A 21895-nucleotide genomic window follows, 5' to 3' on the forward strand; every position below is an offset into this window, starting at 1 on the left:
TGGAGATGCAGGGGATCGAACCCTGTACCTCCCGCATGCAAAGCGGGCGCTCTACCATTTGAGCTACATCCCCAGCCGATTGTTAAACACATTAATCAGTTTGTGACGTCTTCTTGTTAGCCGTTATCAATTCGCTCGCGGCACGATCCGCATAGCTGCTGATGTGGATAGAACTCTTGAGAATTTACACTGTACTACCAAAACCTAGTTAATCTTTTTTTTCTTGGGACTCAAGCTATTTAATCTGAGCAAGCATGTGTCCCTATTGATGAGCGCCACTTTATTCTAATCCACAAACTTTACGAATGAACACAATCAAAGACAAAATTCTTTTCAAAAAGGATGATCTTACTCACCATTACGTCTCTCTATTTTATTATTTATCACACTAATTAGTACTATCATACTCATCAAATTTCAACCATTCAAATTTAATATGAATAGCTGAGATTTAATATTCAATATTTTTTTTTAAAAAAATATTTTTTAATAGGTATAATCTAAAATAAATGTAATTTTTTAATTGTAAGTTTTTTTAAAATAATTTTTTCATTTTAAAATTATTAGTTGAAAATTTTAAATTTTAACCATTAAAATTATATCTGAATGGTTTAAATTCAACGCAATGATGAATATTAGTGCTTATCGATGGCCAAAGGTTTTTATTGCTCTCTATCTTAATAATCGATAATGTGATTAATTAGTACTCTTCCGGTCCTTATTATAAGACCCAATTTGACTTTTTATTTGATCCTAATTATAAGACCCAATCCATTTTGTCTCTTATATTTATGCATTTTTTTCCAAGATAATCCTTCTAATAATGATAGTTTTAGCCAATATACTTAATTAGCAAGGATATTTTAGGAATGACAACACTTATTTATTATAAATAACCAACTTAACTTACTTCCTTAATCTCCTCAAATAAGTCAATTGGGTCTTATAATTAGGACCGGAGGAGTATTATTGAATGACGCGCCTTCTCAATGTTATCGAGTGAGTTTGACTGAAAGACAACCTATATTACGGAGTTTTTTTATTATAAATTTGGCAACTAGAACCGTAAGAATCAATTTAACTGCTATGAACTTCCAAGATATAACTATAATCCTAATGACGACATCCTTTAATCTCATCTTCCATGAGCAATACTCAACTTCCCTAGATAATTGTACAAGAACTACATCACATTCTGTACATTTATTTGATGTCACTGCAATAACTTCCATCAAGAAAAAGATCAGGGGGGAACACCCACTACACATGTTTCTCTTAAACACAATATAGAGAAATTTCTGGGTGAGCGTAACATGTAACATTGTTCAATTCACACAGAAATCTTCATCATCTACATCTTTCCTAAGCCAACAAAACCAAGAGTGAATGTACATGTAGTATTATTATTCATGTGTACGTGCCCAAAATTCTCCTTTTATCTTACAAGGGAAAAAACAATCATAATACGAAGAGAAAATTTCCGTCAGGAATTGGACTTGTTTCTATTATCAGCCGGAGATAACGCCGACGAGGTCTTGGAGCTAGAAAATGGCAGAGATGGAGGTAGAAACATCAAACCACTACTTCCTGCTTGTGTTCCGGACGGCGTCGTTTTACTCAAGAAGCTTGAACCACATCCACTGACTTTGGAAGCTGACCCAGATGCAGAAGCTGCGAAAATATCTCCCCATGGGTTAATTTTCTGACCCAAGTTGATTTCTCCAACACTTTGTGTGCTATTCCCACTAACACTACCACAATTTCCTGTGCCCATAATGGAAGTAAGTGCAGCAGCCAAAGCTGACTGAAATGCTGGGTCAGCTGTGATCACTTTAGTTGCTGCAGCTATGGTGTCTGGCAGTAGTGAAGGAGGATTTTGATGTACTTGAGGAGCAGTAGGAGGAGGAGGAGTTTGAATCGGTAGTTGTCTTCCGAGGTTGATGCTGCTAAGGATGTTCCTGTTGTTATTATATGGTTGGGCGTTGTAGTTGTAACCGAGGAACCCCACATTGTTGCTCCATGAAATTGCGTTGGAGTCTGAGGAACTGAAGCTGAGGCTGGCTGAAGAAGGGAATCTCGGTGGGTTATTGTAGTTTGAGTTGAATCTGTTGAAGTGGGGCGAGAAATAATTTGAAGAGGAAGGATTATTGGAAGTGAGGTCGAGGGTAATTGTAGGGTGTGATGGTGAAGGTGATAGTGCAGGATTGGAGAGGTAGAATTGCTTTGGTTTGTAGCCATCTGAGAGGTAGAAGTTGACGCCGTGGAGATCAGAGCCAATGGCGGTGGTCGCCGAGGCCGTTGCAGACGGCGCTGAACCGGCAGGGAGGTTAGAGGTTGAAGAAGAGCCTGACAAGAGCATGGAAGCAGCTGCAGAAGTGGTGGAAGCCATAGCAGTAGCAGAGAGCGGGAGAGGGTGGTTGTGGTTTCCTTCATAGGTAGTGATTAGAACCGACATGTCCTCTACACATCTTTGCACCTGAAGATCAATCCCACACAAAGAGACTATAAAGTCAGTGTATTCAATTTAATATTTTTTTTAGATGTCCCAAAAAGGAAAGCATATATCGAATTTCAAACAATATCGTGATACTCAGACCCAAGTAGATATATATTATAAATTACCTGCTTTCTTACTGGGCAATTTGGTGCAACTGTGCAACGATAGTAAGCTCTTGGACAGGGATTTCCCTTCGATATTTTTTGTCCATATTTCCTCCATTGGCATCCATCATTCAGCTGTTTCAAATAACTCGAGCGTGAATAAATAGTGCTCTTACTATATATATCTTGAGTGTATTCATGGGCAAGTTATATATGCATTGTACTTACAGTTGGGGTGTCACATCTTGCTCTCACACAAACTCTGGCCTTCTTAGCAGGATTTTGCTGGGAAACTTCGTCTTGATCTGTGGGATCTCTGGGAGTTTTAAGTGCCTTGCTTGGTGGCCAACTCTCGCCAGCTTCTTCTTCCTTGTGAACTAATTCAGAGCTATTGGTGGGGCTCGCATTATTATTTGGCAAAGCTTCAGTCGTGCTTCCAGATTTTGATGTTTCAACTTTGCAATCCAGTCCAAGAGACAAGTCTTGTTTGAATTCTTCTTCTTCTTCTCCCTCTTGTCGCTGTAAATGTAATGACGGTTTGGGGTTGATGACTTTAGATTTTTCGTCAGATTTTGGATTACTACTACCACCCGGAACTCTTCCCAGACTGAGTGAAACCAGATCCGATTCCTCAGCAGGCTCTTGATTGTTACCAACATCTCCTTTTTGATCAGATTTCGTCGTAGCTTCCTGTTGAGCTATAACGTGGAATTGCATTTGCAGAGCCTGGTATTCCTTCATTATTCGCTCCAAACACATCTTCAGCCTTTGGTTTTCTTCTCTTACCTCACCCATTTCAACTCTTGCTGATTCAAGTTCGTCAACCTATGTATCAATCACCCATTCACATAAGCATTTAAAAGTAAGCAACTTCTTCTATCCACTTTTTATAAAAGCTGACTTTAAATAGACAGTAAGTAACTGATGTAGGATTCCTCGAATGATTAAAACAAACCTCTTCTTTTTTGGCTGAGGATGCATGAGGTGGTCCAGTGTCCACGACGGATCTATCGGTAGTATTCATCGGCGGCACCTGTAAATCCAATAGTTGAATTAATGGGTGTATATATAATCAGAACTTTTTCCCTCCCTCTTCTGTTGCGTGTGCGATATATGACTAGGGTTTTGTCAACTTGTCTTCGGAAAAATGAAAACGATGATCTACCCAAAAAACCAAAAACAAAGAAAAAGCATAAATAGAACTCGACTGGGTACAGCCGACAATCTTCTGGTTTCACATGTGCAGTGTGTGGATTATCACAATTTTAGATATCATTAGCTTATCCTCCAAACACACATGCTTCGGTCAACTCTTACATCTCAAAGGAAATTAAATTACGTTTTATAATTATATTACACACACACCTAAAATAAAATTAATAGCTAGACCCTTTTATCCTTTATCCCGCTGATAAAAATCTCAATCTGCAGGTCTTCATCGCTAATGGTTAATTACTTTGAGTACTTTAAAGTTGCTGCTGGTGTGTGTGTTATAAACTTGTAATATAATTACTGTCATTTAGAAAAACTGGTTAACCTGGGACAAAATAAAGAATCTCAAATCGAAAAGAGACCGGCTGCTACACATCATATCTCCTTGTCCCTTCGTAATTATTATATTGATCAATTTGTTCTGTATGAATGCTGGGTATGCGCTTGCTGTTTAATATATAGCAAAAATTACTTTAAAGATATAATTTTGGAAATAAAAATGAAGAAACTATACAATCGAAACATCATGTATATTTGCCATGTACTCCAATAAGGAGAATCCTAATTAATTTTCCATAATCATATTAACTGCTTAAACGAATTTAACAGTAAAGCTAGAGCGCGTTTAATCAAGAAGCTATAGCTTCGCTTTCAATTGTATATATACGCAAGATCGATCGACCGGAACAAAACAAATGAGAGGAGAAACCTTTTGAATACAGAATCTGAAACCCAGAAGGATTTTGAACTCAAAAGATGTAAAATAATTAACTGAAACACACACACAAACAATCGATTTAATTTGCTTTGTGATGAGTGATTTATATAAATATATATATGTGTATGTATGTATAATCTTCACCTCGACAGTAATATCTTGTTTAAGACGAGGAGGAGCTTCATGATTATGAGCAGCAGTAGATTCACTTCTCTTTTCTTCCTCGGCTGGTTCAGCTTCTTGGCCAGATCTGCGCAGAGCAAACTCCATAGTTAAAAAGCTAGCTAGCCTCTCTGATCCCTGTGTTCTTCAATATCTGCAGTTCCGGGTCTTGAAATCGCCTCTTGTGTATTTAAAGGAGGATCTGCATGAAGTATTTGACTGATAAAAGAGAATCAAATAAGCTGATTGGCTGGCTAGCTCCAACACGGCACTCACACACCACCAAAAATGTCAACACACTGAGCCACCCAATCCGATTGCCATCCTTATAATAGATAATCACTCGAAATTAAGAAACACGTTGTGGGGTTACCAAAAATAATAATAATATAATATTTAACACGTAAAGAATATGGATATTAAAAGTAGAAGAATTCAACTTCAACGTCGGAGACAAGATGTCATAGAAAGAGAGAGAGGTTGAAGCCGCAATGGTCGGACTCACAATTTAAAGTGCCATCGTTGAAGCTTCGTACATTACCAAAAAGTCACATGCTTTCCTAACCAAAACCCTTGTGGGTCAAACTTTTTTGCCACCTCCGGTGACCGGAGCTTCTCTTCTTTGTTCTTTGTCTTCTCTCTGAGTCAAGCTTTTTAACCTACTGGGATTGCCTTGCACGCTTCCTCCATTATTTATTAACAGACTATTCCACTGAATTATTTATACACGCACAAATGACGAAAGATAAGTTCTCAGTTAAACTCAGCTCTCATATTTCCATATATGTAACTGATTTGTGTTTATGAACTATTTGATTATAACCTAGCTAGTTATCGTAATGAAGAAAATCTATGGGAAAAAGCCGTTTATGTGTAGTATTATTGTTCACATCATTGTGTCTTGGCTATGTAGCATATATTATTTAGAGAGAACGATGGATCCAGCTCATATTGGCTTCAAGTCTCTTACAAATAATTAGGGAGGTAGCTAGGGGCTTATTTTTCCGTGTGAAATTAGCATATTCAAATCTGGATGTCGATATGTCTCCTGGAGTTTTGAAAAGCTTATAAAAGATGCAGTGTATTGATTTGAATACTATTTGGTAATTACTATAATGAACCTGATTAATTGTACAAAACAGGAATATTCAATTGTTTTGAAAGCAATTATGCCCTTTTGACTATTTTTTCTTATAAAAGCTGATGGGCGGGGCAAGCTGTTTTAATTGTTACGTATGAATCTATTTAAAAACAAAAAGATTTATCTTTTTATCCGCCGAATTATAAATATATCGGGATAGTACGTTGAACCTTAAGGCTTAAAGTTATTTTAATTAAATGTTTGATAAGTGTCCGAAATTAGGCGTATATATCGGATTTGTCCCGTCTCTGACTCTAAATTAGTATATATGTAGGTGTATTTATATGTCTATATCTCTGCTGCCACCCCTTAAGCGATAGGATTAATTTGGGATGAATGATCTAAACCATATATAAGAGGGGCGATGCGATTGAAGAACGATTTCTACACTCGCATAAATATCAACACTAATAAATATATGGGTTTCCATCACTTCATATAAAATTTCACGATCCAATTTGGATTTTTGTGCCAAGATATTATAACAAAATAAAAGAGTTGAAATTTGGTTAATTTGTTTAATAATATGAAGTAAGATGCTGACAAAACCATGTTGAACAATACTTAAAAACTAGGATTTACAAAGCCAATCCTATTTTGACCAGCTTATCAACTTACATGTCATTTTTGTACGATCGTACATTTAATTATCTAAGGGTTTATATTTATATATATGTAAGATATTTTATGCCAAGCAACACTTGAATTTTTCAAACCATTTTTTTTAATTAAAAGGGTTTACAAAAACGTAAATATGTATCTAATGAGCCGGAGAAAAGATTAAAATACATAGTTTATATGTTTAGCGTCCAAATATATAATAACTAGTTGGGTTCTTTTGTTATATAACAGAATTTTTTCACAAAATACAACGAATAAATTAAATTTCGTCAAATTAAACATATTAAAGCTATGAATGAAATTAAAAGACTGATCAGAATTAAGAATGATGAATTGAAAATGACCTGAAAGGATTAGATAATGTTGGTCAGAGACGTTAAAATTAAAAATAAACAAACTACATATGGTAACCGTAAGGTTGTTAATTAGGAATATGTAACGAGGCATGTCTCACATACATTTATATATTGACAAGTCGTTAATATAATACGATACTGTACGCATCACCACGCGAAGAAGAAATAATAAGGAAAATAAATAAACAAAATGCAACAGTTTGAAAATAAATAAATAATTAACGTAAAAAAAGACAACCTAGGGATCAACTCCGTTGACCTCTAATAATTTCCCTTCTCGTCTCCTTCTATGTACATATGTGCATTTTATTGTTTTCCTATTGGCCTTACTTGTTCTTTATGGTATTCTGTCTTCTCCATTAACATCCATGAATACTGCTCATTAGTTATAACAAAGAAGAGCCACTTCATATGGAATTTAAATTACATGATACTTTTCATGACATATAATTAGCTAACGTATTATTTTTTCCCCTATAGATTTGATATTACATATATAAATAGGGTCTTGACTTGGGGAGAAGCAGAGAGGAAATTATTTTTTTAATAAGTAATAAAATTTCCGTCACTTTAATTCGAAGAATAAATTTCCATCACAACTCGGAAATTAATTTACTGAGTAGGATCTTGATGATGAGTGGTAGTGTAGTACTTCCCTCGTATTTATTATATATTTACAAACTTACTCTTAAACATTATGAAATGAAATTCAATCAAAAGGATTTTTGTCGTTAGCATTAAAAAATATTACATTTATTTAAAAATTAATTACGTTTTTAATGAATCTAAGAAAGGAAACAAACATTGTTTTTGAACTTTCTGATAAGTTAACTTTCTATAGGATATTTCTTTTATAATTAAGTGTAACAGGATGGAGTAACAATATAAGAAAAATTCCAAAGAATCTATATACATGCATTAAGACAACTTTTTATGTATTTATAACCCTATATTGAAATAGTATATTAGAAATCAAAGACGAACCAAACTCCCTTCAAAGAGCAGTAGTGTGAATGAATGATCCAATTATGTGTTGTATTTTGAAGACTCGCTGGAATTCCACCCCCCTTTTTATTTCCCATTATTTCTTTTTTTTCCGCCAGCTTTTTAAATTCCTTTTTTGCTCATATAGAAGACCCACAAATTAAGCCAACTGATCACGTTATCGGTTTAGTTTAGTTTAGTTCTCATAATTATTACAACTCAACAGACCTTCGTCAACTTGATTATATACACACAAATTGCACTAGTTAATTCAAGTTTAAGCGTCCACTAAAACCGATAATTCAATTCAAAATTAATTGGCATAACTAAAAAAATAACCACTATATAATTATTTAAAAAAGAAGAAGAAGAAAAAGACTGAGAGAATATTGTTTATTTGTAGCGTTGAGGTAGGATCCGAAATGCATTGGGTCAACGATCATATGTACTCGTAATACCACTAAGTCAACAAATATTACGTTGTGGCTAGCTAGCTTACCTTTGAAGTTTGATGTGTTATAAAATATAATAACAATATATGGAACCATAAATATATATATGTATATATCTCGCTGGATTGAGGGACTTGATTAATATTTAAATAATTTTCAATTAACAATAGTCCTAGATTCTCGGGTTTATAATTATATTTTGAACCGAGTCAGCCATTCTAATCCTAATTTCAACTATAGCGCTTCTTTGTTTATAATCAAGATTCCTCCTTAAAAATAATCATTTTCATCTCATAATAGTTATAATCAGTTTGCCGCCCATATGCAGAACTTTTAACCAAATAATTAGAGGTTTATATGATGTTCATAATATTTAAGAAAAATTATTTATTTTGAGATAAACAAATATCTTCATAATTTCAATGAAAAATTGTGTGATTTACTCCCTGAAAATTTTAATATTGGTCGCATTAAGATTAAATTAATGGAAAGTCAATGCATAACAACACCAAAAGCATAATTAGTAAATAATTAGCATATATATTGAGGTTAAAAAAATAATTAGTGTGTGTATGTGTGTGTGAATGAGCTATGCTGCGAAAATAATTTTCAATCATATTTGTTTAATCAGATGAAGGAGTCAAATCCATAATCCGCAGCCTTTTTTTTTTTTATTTCACTTAAATACTTTTTTTTGATACATTTTTTTCATTTAAATACCGCTAATTCAAAGGATTGAAAAGTTACATATATGGACGGAGATTATAAGTATTGCAGGCTCATGAATGCGAATTCCTTTTTTTTGACCAAAAGCTTATGAATGTAAATTGACGCCTGTATTTTCTATTCTTAATTATGTTGTGAAATTAATGTGAAAGTTCATACACCATGTTTAATATAACAAGTCGAAAATATTTCAATTTGAATATCACTTTTTTTGTCGGAGTTTTGAGTTGGAAATCTGAAATTTAAAGGTGCACAGAAAAATAAGTAATCCCATAGAGTAGTTTAGTTGAAAATATTTAAAGTTGAATCTCTCTTTTTCTTACCAGAATTTTGAGGTTGGAATTCTCTAACTTACAGGCGCACAGAAAAGTAAGTACTATTATGAAACAGCCCAAACAACCATCAAATAATCAAGAAGCCAACAGCAAAATAATATTTGAAGTTTTTTTTCTGATCAGAGAATAATATCTTAGGCTGGAACATTATGAAAGTATAAACTATGTTTTTTTTTTTTAATGATACAACGCATAAACGATGTTAGGACTTACGAGGGTCTTTTTTTTTTTTTTTTTTTTTTATATGTTTAAAGCTAGAATATACTACCTCCGGTCCTAATTATAAGAGCTAATTGACTAATTTGAAGAGATTAAAGAAAGAAGTTAAGTTAATTATTTGTTATAAATAAGTGTTGTCTTTTTTAAAATACCCCTGATAATTAAGTGTATTAGTTAGTACTACCATTGTTAGAAGGACTATCTTGGAAACAAATATATAAATATAGAAGACAAAGTGGATTGTGGTCTTATATTTAGAATCAAAATAAAAGTCAAACGAGGTCCTATATTAAGGATCAAAGATAGTACTTAATATGAAAAATTTGTAATATTAAAATATTCTATTTTCATTCATTCTTTTATGTTGGTGTTTATATTTTATATTGGTGTTTATATTATACTACCTCTGGTCTTAATTATACAATCTTGTTTGTAAACTATGAACGTGGTCTTATAATTTAGGACCGAAGGTAGTACTAAACATATAAAGTTTTTAAAATAATTTTCATAATATACAAGCAACTAGCTACTAACATTAGATTGAACGAGTTAGATAGTTATTTCAATTAAAATATTTATGGGAAGAATTATAGTTGGGTCCTAAAATACGAAATTGATGATAAGTAACCCTCGATAAAATTTTTGCAAAAATAATTTACACATATTAATTCATACAGTTACAAAATGTTACAAACTAACAATTATTTAAAACTTAAATACTTGATTTGGAATCAAGAATCTAATACTCTGAATCGATAATTGTAATTCGTTTGTTCAGAAAATTTGTGTGGAGAACTTAAGTATCATTAAATTATAAGTTTGAGGCCTAAAAATTATTTTAAAATAGCCCAATAATTTATCCGTATGATCTGAATTGTACGTTAGTCTCCGATAAAAAATATCAATGATATTTTAGTCAATTTCAAACTATTTGTTTTAAACACAGACCACCACCAGAATACTCTTAAGCTACCTAAACTAATATTTTTTTTATAACCAAAATTAAAGTCTTAACCTACACAAACACGTCAAAATTAAGTGTTCGAAGCAAACTTTCAGACCCACCTTCATTTTCAACAATTTTTTAATTTAAAATAAAAAAAAGGCAACTACAAGTCAATAGTAGTATTATAGGATTTAGTAGTATTATAGGATTTTTCCAACACACACTTTCAATATTTGGGCAGTAATCTTCTCTTTGTTTTTCGATTTTTTTGGGCTCATCAATGGAGAAGCTTAATGTTTTGAGTTACATGCTGGTTGCTGGACATATTTGTTGGTTTGGGCCAGATGGGCCGGGCGGGTGATATCACCTGGAAGCCTGCAACAAGGGCATTACGGGGCAGCGTCAAGGGATTTTCTTATTATAGCAAGTTTGATGATCGAAAATATTAATGATAGATTAAGCTTAAATAATTTTTTTAAGTTTTTTTTATTAAATTATGATATATGTCAAAAAAATTAAAGAAATTATATAGGAAATCACTTACAGCTAACTCAAGTGGTAGAAGAAAAATAAATGCTATATTTAGATGGCTAATAACATACGTAGAAGACTTTGAAGTGGTATATGCGTGGTCAAGAAGTGCCCTTGGGGTGAGGTTACACAAAATGGGCTATGAATAATGTTAAAAGTTCAGATTCTCCTTATGTAGCAAAATTACTATGTATTTATTAACGTGTCACTGTAAAATCATACATTTGTTATGTATTAAGTGGAGAATTTAATGAAAAAAAATATTGAGTTTACACGGCGCAAGATTCTTTGATTCACACAATCATTATTTATTAACTAATCTTCCTCTCATCCACGCCATTCTCTTCTAATCTCAGGCCCAAAAGAAGGAAAAAAGGTTTAGCGGCTGCTGTCTTTTTTATAAAAACCAGTTAAAGATTGAATTTAGTTCTTAATATAAGATCTTAATTTATTTTATTTTTTAAATTTATAGTTTTTTTTCCAAACATTCCTATGGACTGTAACGTGTTGTCACCAAAGAATATAGGGAGAATCTTAATTAAATCCAGCTGAAATACCTAAATTCATATTTAGACCTACATTTTTAGCAAATTCCTAATTAGGCCATGAGATCTAATTAGGGATTTTTGAATGTTGTTAAATCACCAAAATGTCCCTCTTCAATTAAAAAGAAAACTTGATTAATATACCTCTCCCAAGTAATTCCTCATCTCTTATATTTTTTTTAGACCAAAAAACATATAAGTAATTTTACAATGTTTGAAATTTGTATATATAACTTATACTATTAAAAATATTTTAATAAAACATGTTAAATTACAAATATAAGTAAAATTATAAATATTTTTTATTTTCAGTTCTTGTAATTTACGTTAGTTTTATTTATTTAAACAATGTTGGATCGAACTAAAAACGTAAATAATTACGATTTAATATTAAATTTTTATTATAATTAAAATATTTTAAAATTTTAAAATAAATACTTACAACCTGAAAAGAAAAAAATATTAAAAATATTTATTTAAAGATTACATATATTATAATTTGAAATGTTTTATGAAAATATTTTGAAGATTTTAGTTATATTACAAAATTTCAAACACTAAAAAATTATTTATATTTTTTTGTCTAAATATTAATAATAAGAGATGATGAACCACTTTAGAGGGATAAAATAATCAATTTTCATTTTTAACTAAAGAGGGGCATTATAGTTACTTAACAATATTCAGCAATTCCTAATTAGGTCTTATGTCCTAATAAAGAATTTGTTAAAAGTGTAGGCCTCAATTTAATTTTAAGTATTTCAGCAGGATTTAATTAGGATTTTCCCAATAATATATCTAATACACATGATCAAATATGGTAGTTTAGGCAAGTTAACTCATATTTATTACAAATAATTAACCTAACTAATTGAGAAATTTGGTAAAAAATCATTGTTCAAAAATTTAATTAGTTAAAAGAACCTAAATTTGAATGCGTCTAACTATGATTTGTGAGTGCAATATTTATTTTGTTGTGTGCAACATGTCTTCCATTATGTGTAAATAACTTTCATAGTAATGATTGTGGCACATCATTGACGATATGTTGCATATAACAGAAGAAAAGTTGCACTCATGGATTATAGTTATAGTCATTAAAATTTAAGTCTTTTTATTTAGCCAATTAAGTTTTTAAACTGACGCTTTTAACCAAATTTTTCTAACTAATTTTTTTAATACCTTCAAACTAATTATTTTAAGGATAGGAGCTAGCGCAACATGCTGGCATGCGATATCTTGATCTGCTGGACAACCGCCGCCGCCGAAAGAGGTGGCCTGGGAATAAGCAAACGAAGCAAAGAATAGTCCACTTCTGGACGTTGCTACAGAACTTCATACGTACGTTGGTCACCACCTCAAGTTCTTATGCGCTCTTTCATCATAAGTTTGGAATAATAATGCTAACAAGCCATCCAACAAACTCATTCACCATCTTCACAGGAAATATGCAGATCACCGCATGCAATGCAATTTATATAGCTCATGATCAAGGACAAAGTTTCATTGTGAATTTTCACACTTAATACTTTCTCTCTAGAGAATCATATCAGCGATCAATTTCATCCGCATCAATGGCTAGTGTTACAGACGGAAGACGGGTTGGAGTCAGAATAAGCTCACGCCCCCCTCTTGTGGAACAGATAGTTCCTAATTCTGGATGGACACAGGATTCCACCGGCCATTATCTTCTGGTCGATCTTCCTGGTATTATTCCATATTCAAACACCCTCTATTTTAATTAATCTGCAAGACTGGAATTTACATGTTGGAAGGTTACTTTTCTTCTTGGCTTGCTTCTTCAATCTCTGGATGGTTTTCTCAGGATTCAAGAAGGAAGAGGTGAAGCTTCAGGTGGAGGGCTCTGGCTATATCACAGTAAGAGGAGAAAGGCAAGTGAACGAAGTGAAACGTGTTCGGTTTGAGCTGGTTTTTCCAGTGCCAAATGATTCAGATACTGATAAGATAGCTGGGAAATTTGATAGTGAGATCCTTTATGTGACTATCACCAAGAGAGCTGCACAAAGGAACACAGAAACTGAACCAGCTAAGCCTGCAAATGGCAGTGTTAGGAGACAAGAAGAAAATCATAAACGCGAGCAACCCAGTTCTGATAATCAACGAAGAGATCACAACAGAGAACAGGACCGCCATATGAAGGGGGAAAGAAGAAATGAAATCAATCTCGTGGGGGGTTTTCCCGAAGATCTGGTAAGGAAATGGGGAAAAGAACCTACTCTATTAGAAAATGCAGTGAAAGTCTTAAGACAGAACAAGGGAATTGTTATCACTGCAGTTGTAGCCTTTTCCTTGGGATTGTTAGTTTCTCGCAAGTTTCAATCCTCAACCGCAGAATAAATGGATTTACTCGACCTGCATTCATGAATGTATATTCTTCCCTTATGTGACGTCCCTCCTATCTATTTATAGTTGTGTGTTTGAACCAATAAGAAATTTAAATATGTCACACCTCGTGGTTATGCTTCTCCCATGATATTATAGTTATGTAGAATAAAGTTTCATATGATTCTGCAAACAATAATATCTGTTCCTTATCCTTCCTCTAATTTTTTCCCCACAACTTTGATACCTTCAAGCATGGTTTGATTTGTTTATGGGCAACCTTTTGCTTTGTCATAACTCTGGCAAAAGGTCCTGCCTCCACGTCAATATTCTACATCAGACTGTCTTGTTACGGGACATATATAAGATGGCTAATACATAAGAGATTCTCAGTTTCTTACTTTCCATATCAATTCAGAAATCCACATTGCTTCAACTCTTCATCCTCTCCTGCCTCCACCAAAGTGAAAACAGAAATTTCAAGTTCCTGGTCTCTCAATTCTCAGTGCTATGCATCCAATTAACTTTATGCCGACTTGGTATTCCTTTGACAAAAACCTTACAAAATAACTCGGATTGCCTTTTGTTTTTCAACACATCCTTTGCATTTGATTCTTTAAGCAACAGTGTTCTTTTACTCACCTCATCCTCAACTTGATCCAAAAAAATATGCTGAATCAGAGAGGCATCGTATCAAGGTTTGCTTTTAATCTTAACAGGATCAGATTCCACAAACAGTCCAACAAATTAAAAAGCGCACAAAAACACACACAGCACGCACTGGTACAGAAAAGAGAAGTTTCTTGGGCATCTGAACCAAAAAGTTGTAACCCTACTGATGTATATATGTGAATGCACAGCAACAGAACAAAATAAAATCTCCCTTGCAATCTCAACTCAAAAATCTTCCTTGCAAAACTCAAACATGCAGTTATTAATGTATAACTTTCCTTCCCATAACATGGATTTTAGAATCTCTTCCAAATCCAAAATTCTTGAGCAAAATACAAAGTGCTTAAGGTTGACAAAATTACTGAGAACACATTAATTTGGCAACCAATGGCTGCTCGAAATGGAAAAAGGGAAGGTTTATTTATAGTTAGAGATATAGACGGTGACAAGCAATGGATAGGCAGGGGGAGAATCAGAGAGAGCACAAGAAGAGATAAAGGCGATGCTTTGTCGTCCCAACTTTATTCAAAATTGGCTGCTTTTGACAAAAAGGATGGCTACATGGTTGCGACGTGGAATCATGTGCCTTCCCCTGTCTTAAATCTTTCAGCTTACGTAAGGTCTCTAGCTAAGTGCACAAAGAGAGTCTTCTCCTTCAAACTAACAATTACTGCAGCGTCCTAAGACGATATTCAAAAGCTGCTTCTTCATAATTTTTCTTTCCTTTTGTGTTTTCAATGACAATTATCATGGGATTGATGACTTCTCAGCAAACTTAAAATCCAGATAACATTATGCCTATGCTATATATTTACAAAGTTGTGCAAGTGACAGTTTCCTTGCTGGCAAGCATTCAAGTTGTGTAAGAGTATGTGCATAATTGATAAGCACTTTTACAATGATAAATATATGATTTATGAGTTAGTTGAGAAGTTTATTTTAAACATAAATATAAGATTTCGAATCATTTTATCTTGAAAATTTATAAATTTTCTCAAATCATTTATGTTGATGGCTTGTATTAAAGAAAGTTTCGATTAATAAGGCGGTGATTAAAATTGATATTTTAGAAAATCAACACACTTTTTTTTTTGTTAGAGTTAATCCTATTCTAGTCACTATCAGGTGCTAAGATATGGATACTTCTCCTCACAAAAATTTTGAACCTTGAATCCTTCCATTGTGGGGAATATCTTCTCATATTTGTTACAGAACTAATTTTTTCAATATTCATGTATTAGGTATTTAAATTCTTCAAACTGAAATGAAAGGAGAACGTTAGATGATGAGCTCATTAGTCAAGCCATAAGTTCATGAGCTGAGGAATTATAGCATAATAAATTGATTAAGAAGTACAGATAAGAACTTTTGTGCTCATAGATCAGTGCAAGAGAAGAGACTGCATCAATTATTCTCATGGGTTTGGAACCAGTGGAATAACATAAACTATCAATTATTTTAAATCATAATTAAACAATTAATACTTCATAATTATAAAGAAATGGGAAGAGAAGCTGAGGTGGATAACGAATCCAGAGCAGAGGGAGGGAAGGAAGGCTAAAGGTGGAAAGCAAAACCTTCGCGAGAGAGCATGGAATCTGATCTGCCCACTATCACCGTCTACCAAACTTCAATTCTAGTCCCCCCACCATGTATTAAAACAAAAAAAAAAAACTAAAAAAGAAGGATAAAGAAAGAGCATAAATTCAAGGGAAAATTAAACTAAAATAACAAAAATAAAATAATAAAGCAACCAACATTCTTCATTTCTTCTCACTCTTCCTGCTCTCTCTCTCTCTCTCTCTTCCCTGCCTCTATCAACGGCCACCGTTATTAGCTGCAATTTCAAGCTCACCGGAAACAGAATCTGATCCCGTTAACAACATGAGAACATGACGACGCCGATGCAGCCTCCACCGCTTGGTCCGGGATTTGTCAGAAAGCTTATCGTTGAAGTAGTGGAAGCGCGCAATCTCCTTCCCAAGGATGGCCAGGGAAGCTCCAGCCCTTACGTCGTCGCTGACTTTGATGGACACAGGAAAAGGACCAGTTCCCGGTACAAGGACCTTAACCCGGTTTGGAACGAGGTTCTTGAGTTCATTGTATCTGACCCCCATAACATGGAGTTCGAAGAGCTAAATATTGAGGTCAACAATGACAAGAAGTTTGGAAATGGAAGTGGCCGGAAAAATCACTTCCTAGGCAGGGTGAGGCTGTACGGAACTCAATTCTCCAGGAGAGGGGATGAAGGTTTGGTGTACTATACGCTGGAGAAGAGGAGCGTGTTTAATTGGGTTAGGGGCGAAATAGGCCTTAAGATTTATTACTATGATGAGATGATGGAGGAAGAAGGACCGCCTCCGCAGCCAGAGCAGGAGCCACAGCAGCAGCAAGCTCCAGAGCATGAGGGTCCGGGCGTAGTAGTTGAGGAAGGAGGAGCGTTTGAGGTCCAAGGCCCGCCGGAGCATTGCGTACCTGGAGTCCCTCATTCACCGCATGTTGTGGTTATTGAAGAATCGCCACCGCCGGTGGTCCATGTACCGCAGGATCAACCTATGCCGGAAATGGCAGGACAACCACCACCTGTATCGGGAATACCCCCTCCAGAGGTCCGAAGAATGCAGTCAGGAAGAATACCGGGAGGGGAGAGAGTTAGGATTTTGAAAAGGCCCAATGGAGATTACTCGCCAAAAGTGATCTCTAAAAAGCCCACCGGCGTCGATTCTGAGAGAGTTCACCCCTATGAGCTGGTGGAGCCGATGCAATACCTGTTTGTCAAAATCGTCAAGGCTCGTGGGTTGGCCCCGAATGAGAGTCCATATGTGAAGATTCGAGGGTCATCGGGTCCCTTGCTCACATCAAAACCTGCGCAATACCGTCCAAATGAGCCCAATGACTCGCCGGAGTGGAACCAGGTTTTCGCTCTCGGACACAAGGCTGACACAGCGAGCACGACATTGGAGATCTCGGTTTGGGATTATCCAACCGAGCAATTTTTGGGCGGTGTTTGCTTTGATCTCTCCGACGTACCTGTACGAGACCCTCCTGATAGTCCATTGGCTCCGCAATGGTACCGCCTTGAAGGTGGTGCCGTAGAACAAAATTCAGGCAGAGTTTCAGGTGATATTCAACTTGCCGTCTGGATTGGTACACAAGCAGATGAAGCATTCCCGGAGGCATGGAGCTCCGACGTACCAGACGTGGCATACACACGCTCTAAAGTATACCAGTCGCCTAAGCTTTGGTACTTGCGTGTGAACATCATTGAAGCTCAAGACCTCAACATCCCTCCGAATCTACCCCCATTAACGGCGCCGGAGATTCGAATAAAAGTACAGTTAGGATTCCAAAGCCAACGAACAAGGCGAGGGTGCATGAACAACCACAGCCTATCAATCCATTGGAACGAAGACCTGCTCTTTGTGGCCGGCGAGCCTCTCGAAGAAGATCCCATGATCCTGCTAGTAGAAGACCGTACGACCAGGGAGGCCGCGATCCTGGGACACATCGTAATCCCACTGACTTCCATTGAGCAACGAATCGACGAGCGCCACGTGGCTTCGAAATGGTTCTCCCTTGATGGTCTTAACGGGTGTGGCCCCTACAGCGGCCGAGTCCACCTGAGACTATGCTTGGAAGGAGGCTATCACGTGCTGGACGAAGCGGCACACGTATGCAGTGACTTCCGGGCGACGGCGAAACAGCTGTGGAAGCCGCCCATCGGAATTCTTGAACTCGGAATCTTAGGGGCGCGCAGTCTCATTCCCATGAAACCCAGACCAGGAGGAAAGGGGTCCACCGATGCTTACTGTGTGGCTAAATACGGGAAGAAATGGGTTCGCACTCGAACCATCACAGACAGCTTTGATCCACGTTGGAACGAGCAGTACACGTGGCAAGTGTACGACCCATGTACAGTTTTGACCATCGGCGTCTTTGACAATTGGCGAATGTTTGTTGACGCATCAGAAGATAAACCTGACAATCGCATTGGGAAGGTTCGAATACGAGTATCTACTCTGGAGAGTAATAAGGTGTACACAAGTTCATATCCTCTGTTGGTGTTATCCCGATGTGGGTTGAAGAAAATCGGTGAGATTGAGCTAGCAGTTCGTTTTGCCTGTCCTTCATTGCTGCCTGATACATGTGCACTTTACGGGCAGCCATTGTTTCCTAGAATGCATTATCTTCGTCCCCTCGGCTTGGCTCAACAGGAGGCACTACGGGGAGCCGCCACAAAGATGGTGGCGCAGTGGCTCTCGAAGGCGGAGCCACCGCTTGGGCACGAGGTGGTTCGGTACATGTTGGATGCGGACTCGCAAACTTGGAGCATAAGGAAGAGCAAGGCCAATTGGTGTCGGATCGTGGCGGTTCTGGCTTGGGCCATCGGGTTGGCAAAATGGTTGGACGACATCAGAAGGTGGAGGAAGCCGGTGACGACTGTTCTGGTCCATATTCTATACCTGGTACTTGTTTGGTATCCAGATTTGATTGTCCCTACTGGCTTCTTATACGTGGTTTTGATTGGCATATGGTATTACCGGTTCAGACCCAGGATACCGGCTGGGATGGATACCCGATTGTCACAAGCCGAAACAGTTGACCCGGATGAGTTAGATGAGGAATTTGACACAATGCCCAGTTCAAGGCCACCTGATATAGTTCAGGTGAGATACGACAGGTTACGCATGTTGGCTGCTCGGGTCCAAACTGTGTTGGGTGATTTTGCAGCACAAGGGGAGAGGCTGCAAGCCTTGGTGAGTTGGAGGGATCCAAGGGCCACGAAGATATTCATTGCAATGTGTCTGACAATTACAGTGACAATGTATGTGGTTCCACCAAAAATGGTGGCTGTGGCTTTAGGATTTTACTACCTGCGACATCCCATGTTCAGGGACCCCATGCCTTCTGCTTCCTTAAACTTTTTCAGGAGACTGCCAAGTCTGTCTGATCGGCTGATGTAGATTGATTCACATTACCGTAGGTCTATTTTTTCATTTGCTTTTTTTGGGACAATTTTTCAGACATCAGATTTTAAATATTGGGGATGGATGGTGGGAGTAGGGGTGAGACAACAATGCAACCATTTGGCCTTTAAAAAGTTGTCCCCAGTAATAACATTGCATGGACAATAAAGTGGGTGATGAAACTCTGAGAGGAAAGTAGCTAGTTGTCATCATGTTCTTTTTGCTGTAATGAACTACATTTCCTGATGACCACCATTCAAAACTTGAAATAAGAGATGGGGTATCGGCTCTTTGATGGCGAGGAGAATTTCCTGTCATCATGTTTGGGAAAGTATATACCTCTGGATATGTTGTTTAAGTTCAATGTGCTTGCGGTTCTGATATTTTGCTTTCATTTGTGAACTGTGGTTCTGATATTTTAATGATATCTTGAATTCTTTATTGTGTAACCTTTGGATGAACCAAATAGAAGCACACTTTAGGGTTAATTAAATATACAGAACCAAGGCGTTGCACATTTCTCTATTGGTTATGCTTATGCTAGACTTAAAAAAGCTAGAAATCCAGTGTTGAATTGCATCAGAAAGCAAATGACCCTTCATTCATGCATACCTCTCGTTGAATTATACTACCTCCGGTTCTTAATATAGGATCTCGTTTGACTTTTATTTTGATCATAATTATAAAATTCCAATCCACTTTATTTCTCATATTTATGTATTTTTTTTCCAAGGTAGTTCTTCTAATAATGGTAGTTTTAGTCAATAAACTTGATTAGTAGTGATATTTTAGGAAAGACAACACATATTTATTACAAATAACTAATTTAACTTGTTTCTTTAATCTCCTCAAATTAGTCAACTAGCTCTTATAATTAAGACTTGAGGTCGTATGTTAACAGGAAGGAATGTTTAAGAGAGTCTGCTCTGGGATGTCTTAACTTTGTTTTCCGTGCACAACAAGGGAACTGGAAAGAAGTCTCGTAACTACTTGAGAAACCTGGAAATTTGGCATCCATTGATCATGCATATCACTGATCAGTGGCTAAGTGCGGAGAAACTGTTTTTGCTGAATTTTAGAACCATGCAATAATTTCATGTACTTTTTCTGGGTCATCAAACTAATTTGCGTTACATAAACCAACGATTCACAGATCCAACTCAGAAATGGCTTCTTTACTAAGACTACTAACAAGCTTACAATATTCAATGCATAAACCAGACCAGAATTTTGAGTCTCCTATTGATTTTTTTTTAATAAACAAACAATAAATTTCTCCTCTTCAATATTGTGATCAGGTAATTAGAAAGTAGAAGCTCCTAAATTTTTTTTTTGGCTTACAAATTTCAGGAAAAAATGTGAATATATACAGAAAAATACACTTTGTATTCTGCGACTTCCAACTAATACGGCAATATTCTTCGTAGTCAATTGTACAGTACAGACAGACTACGTACTTGAAACTGTAGTTTCTATAGTATCCAACCTAAATTATAGCCTATTATAAGTATGCTACTTTCAAGATTGTAATCATTAGATTGGATGGATATTTTTGGCTGTAATCGCACAGCATAATTATTTTAATGATATTCTATTATCTCAAATAGTAGTATAAGTACCATGTTTATTGAAATTAATTTAAACCCATGCACTTAAAATTAAATAAAATTACTTTAATTAATAACAAATCATGCGCAACCTTAAAAATGAGTTTTAAAAAGCTATCTGTAACTTTTTTTGACCAAATCTGTAAATTAATTTCATTATCCATAGTGACTAGGATACGTGAGAGTGACGATTGATTTGGGCCTTTGCAGTACCTGCTTGTGAAGCTGTTGTGGGGAGCTAACGGCCGAGTTTAGTTTCCTCGATCCGTTTGGGAAGAGGACGAATTTGTACCTTCCCTTCTTGTCAGCTATCAATAATCTAATCCCCTGTTAGCTAGACAATTAGCGTAACAGAAACTATATTTCCCTTAATTTATTTGGGTAATTGGGTCTAAGCCTTCCAGAAGAAACGAAATCTAAATCCATAGCAATCAATCTGGAGACTGAAGGAAAGGATGAACCTGAAGGCGAAGCTGTTATGAAGAAGGATAAGATGCAAAATTTGCAGCAAAACTCCGGAGTTTCGCAATGCATCTTCAAATATCATCACACGTCTTCAGATCGAAAGACTTGGTGTTTAATTTTAGTTTTGTTAACTTTTCTTTGTGGAGGGTTGTTAAACAGTGACAAAATAAGGAGATTAAATGTTTCCAAATATGTACCAGAATTCTGGGGGTGAGCTTAAGAGCAAAGCAACAATGATTATCAACAGTAAGTTGTATATAACCAAAATTTACTGGGCAGATTACTCTAAGCT

At 35.8% G+C, this 21895-nt stretch overlaps 3 protein-coding genes and 1 non-coding gene across 6 annotated transcripts; 2 read left to right on the top strand and 2 right to left on the bottom strand.

Moving 5' to 3' along the window:
- On the bottom strand, positions 1-73 carry TRNAA-UGC (transfer RNA alanine (anticodon UGC)). Its single transcript has one exon. It is a non-coding gene; the product is annotated as a tRNA-Ala (tRNA).
- Positions 74-1183: 1110 nt separating this feature from the next.
- On the bottom strand, positions 1184-4838 carry LOC114740146 (probable WRKY transcription factor 61). Its single transcript, XM_028928278.1, has 5 exons — positions 4676-4838; positions 3557-3634; positions 2830-3426; positions 2623-2736; positions 1184-2476 (listed from the first exon to the last, which is right to left on the bottom strand). The coding sequence occupies exons 1-5, from the start codon at positions 4799-4801 to the stop codon at positions 1484-1486; spliced, it is 1908 nt and encodes a 635-aa protein (XP_028784111.1). The 5' UTR covers positions 4802-4838; the 3' UTR covers positions 1184-1483.
- Positions 4839-5164: 326 nt separating this feature from the next.
- LOC114740144 (protein QUIRKY-like) lies at positions 5165-19967 on the top strand. 3 transcript variants are annotated; one of them, XM_028928274.1, is made up of 2 exons: positions 5165-5172; positions 16454-19967. In XM_028928274.1, the coding sequence occupies exon 2, from the start codon at positions 16457-16459 to the stop codon at positions 19526-19528; it is 3072 nt and encodes a 1023-aa protein (XP_028784107.1). In that variant the 5' UTR covers positions 5165-5172; positions 16454-16456; the 3' UTR covers positions 19529-19967. The 3 variants fall into 3 exon arrangements, with proteins under 3 accessions (XP_028784107.1, XP_028784108.1, XP_028784109.1); XM_028928275.1 differs by lacking the exon at positions 5165-5172 and having other exon boundaries at positions 16348-19030; positions 19114-19967; XM_028928276.1 differs by lacking the exon at positions 5165-5172 and having other exon boundaries at positions 16348-19012; positions 19114-19967.
- Positions 12987-14049, top strand: LOC114740145 (inactive protein RESTRICTED TEV MOVEMENT 2-like). The gene is made up of 2 exons (XM_028928277.1): positions 12987-13256; positions 13375-14049. The coding sequence occupies exons 1-2, from the start codon at positions 13124-13126 to the stop codon at positions 13905-13907; spliced, it is 666 nt and encodes a 221-aa protein (XP_028784110.1). The 5' UTR covers positions 12987-13123; the 3' UTR covers positions 13908-14049.
- Positions 19968-21895: the final 1928 nt, after the last annotated feature.

The sequence above is a fragment of the Neltuma alba genome, unplaced genomic scaffold, assembly GCF_004799145.2.
Source record: "Neltuma alba isolate B1F8T4 unplaced genomic scaffold, ASM479914v2 tig00003057_pilon, whole genome shotgun sequence".
Classification (NCBI taxonomy): Eukaryota; Viridiplantae; Streptophyta; class Magnoliopsida; order Fabales; family Fabaceae; genus Neltuma; species Neltuma alba.

Bases quoted from the DNA above. Each gene is read 5' to 3' on its own strand.
- LOC114740146 (XM_028928278.1), bottom strand. From the start codon at position 4,801: ATGGAGTTTGCTCTGCGCAGATCTGGCCAAGAAGCTGAACCAGCCGAG. The intron at 3,635-4,675 runs GTGAAGATTATA...TTGGATTTACAG, and splicing joins AACAAGATATTACTGTCGAG to GTGCCGCCGATGAATACTAC. The intron at 3,427-3,556 runs GTTTGTTTTAAT...ATTGATACATAG, and splicing joins CCTCAGCCAAAAAAGAAGAG to GTTGACGAACTTGAATCAGC.
- LOC114740145 (XM_028928277.1), top strand. From the start codon at position 13,124: ATGGCTAGTGTTACAGACGGAAGACGGGTTGGAGTCAGAATAAGCTCA. The intron at 13,257-13,374 runs GTATTATTCCAT...TGGTTTTCTCAG, and splicing joins TCTTCTGGTCGATCTTCCTG to GATTCAAGAAGGAAGAGGTG.
- LOC114740144 (XM_028928274.1), top strand. From the start codon at position 16,457: ATGACGACGCCGATGCAGCCTCCACCGCTTGGTCCGGGATTTGTCAGA.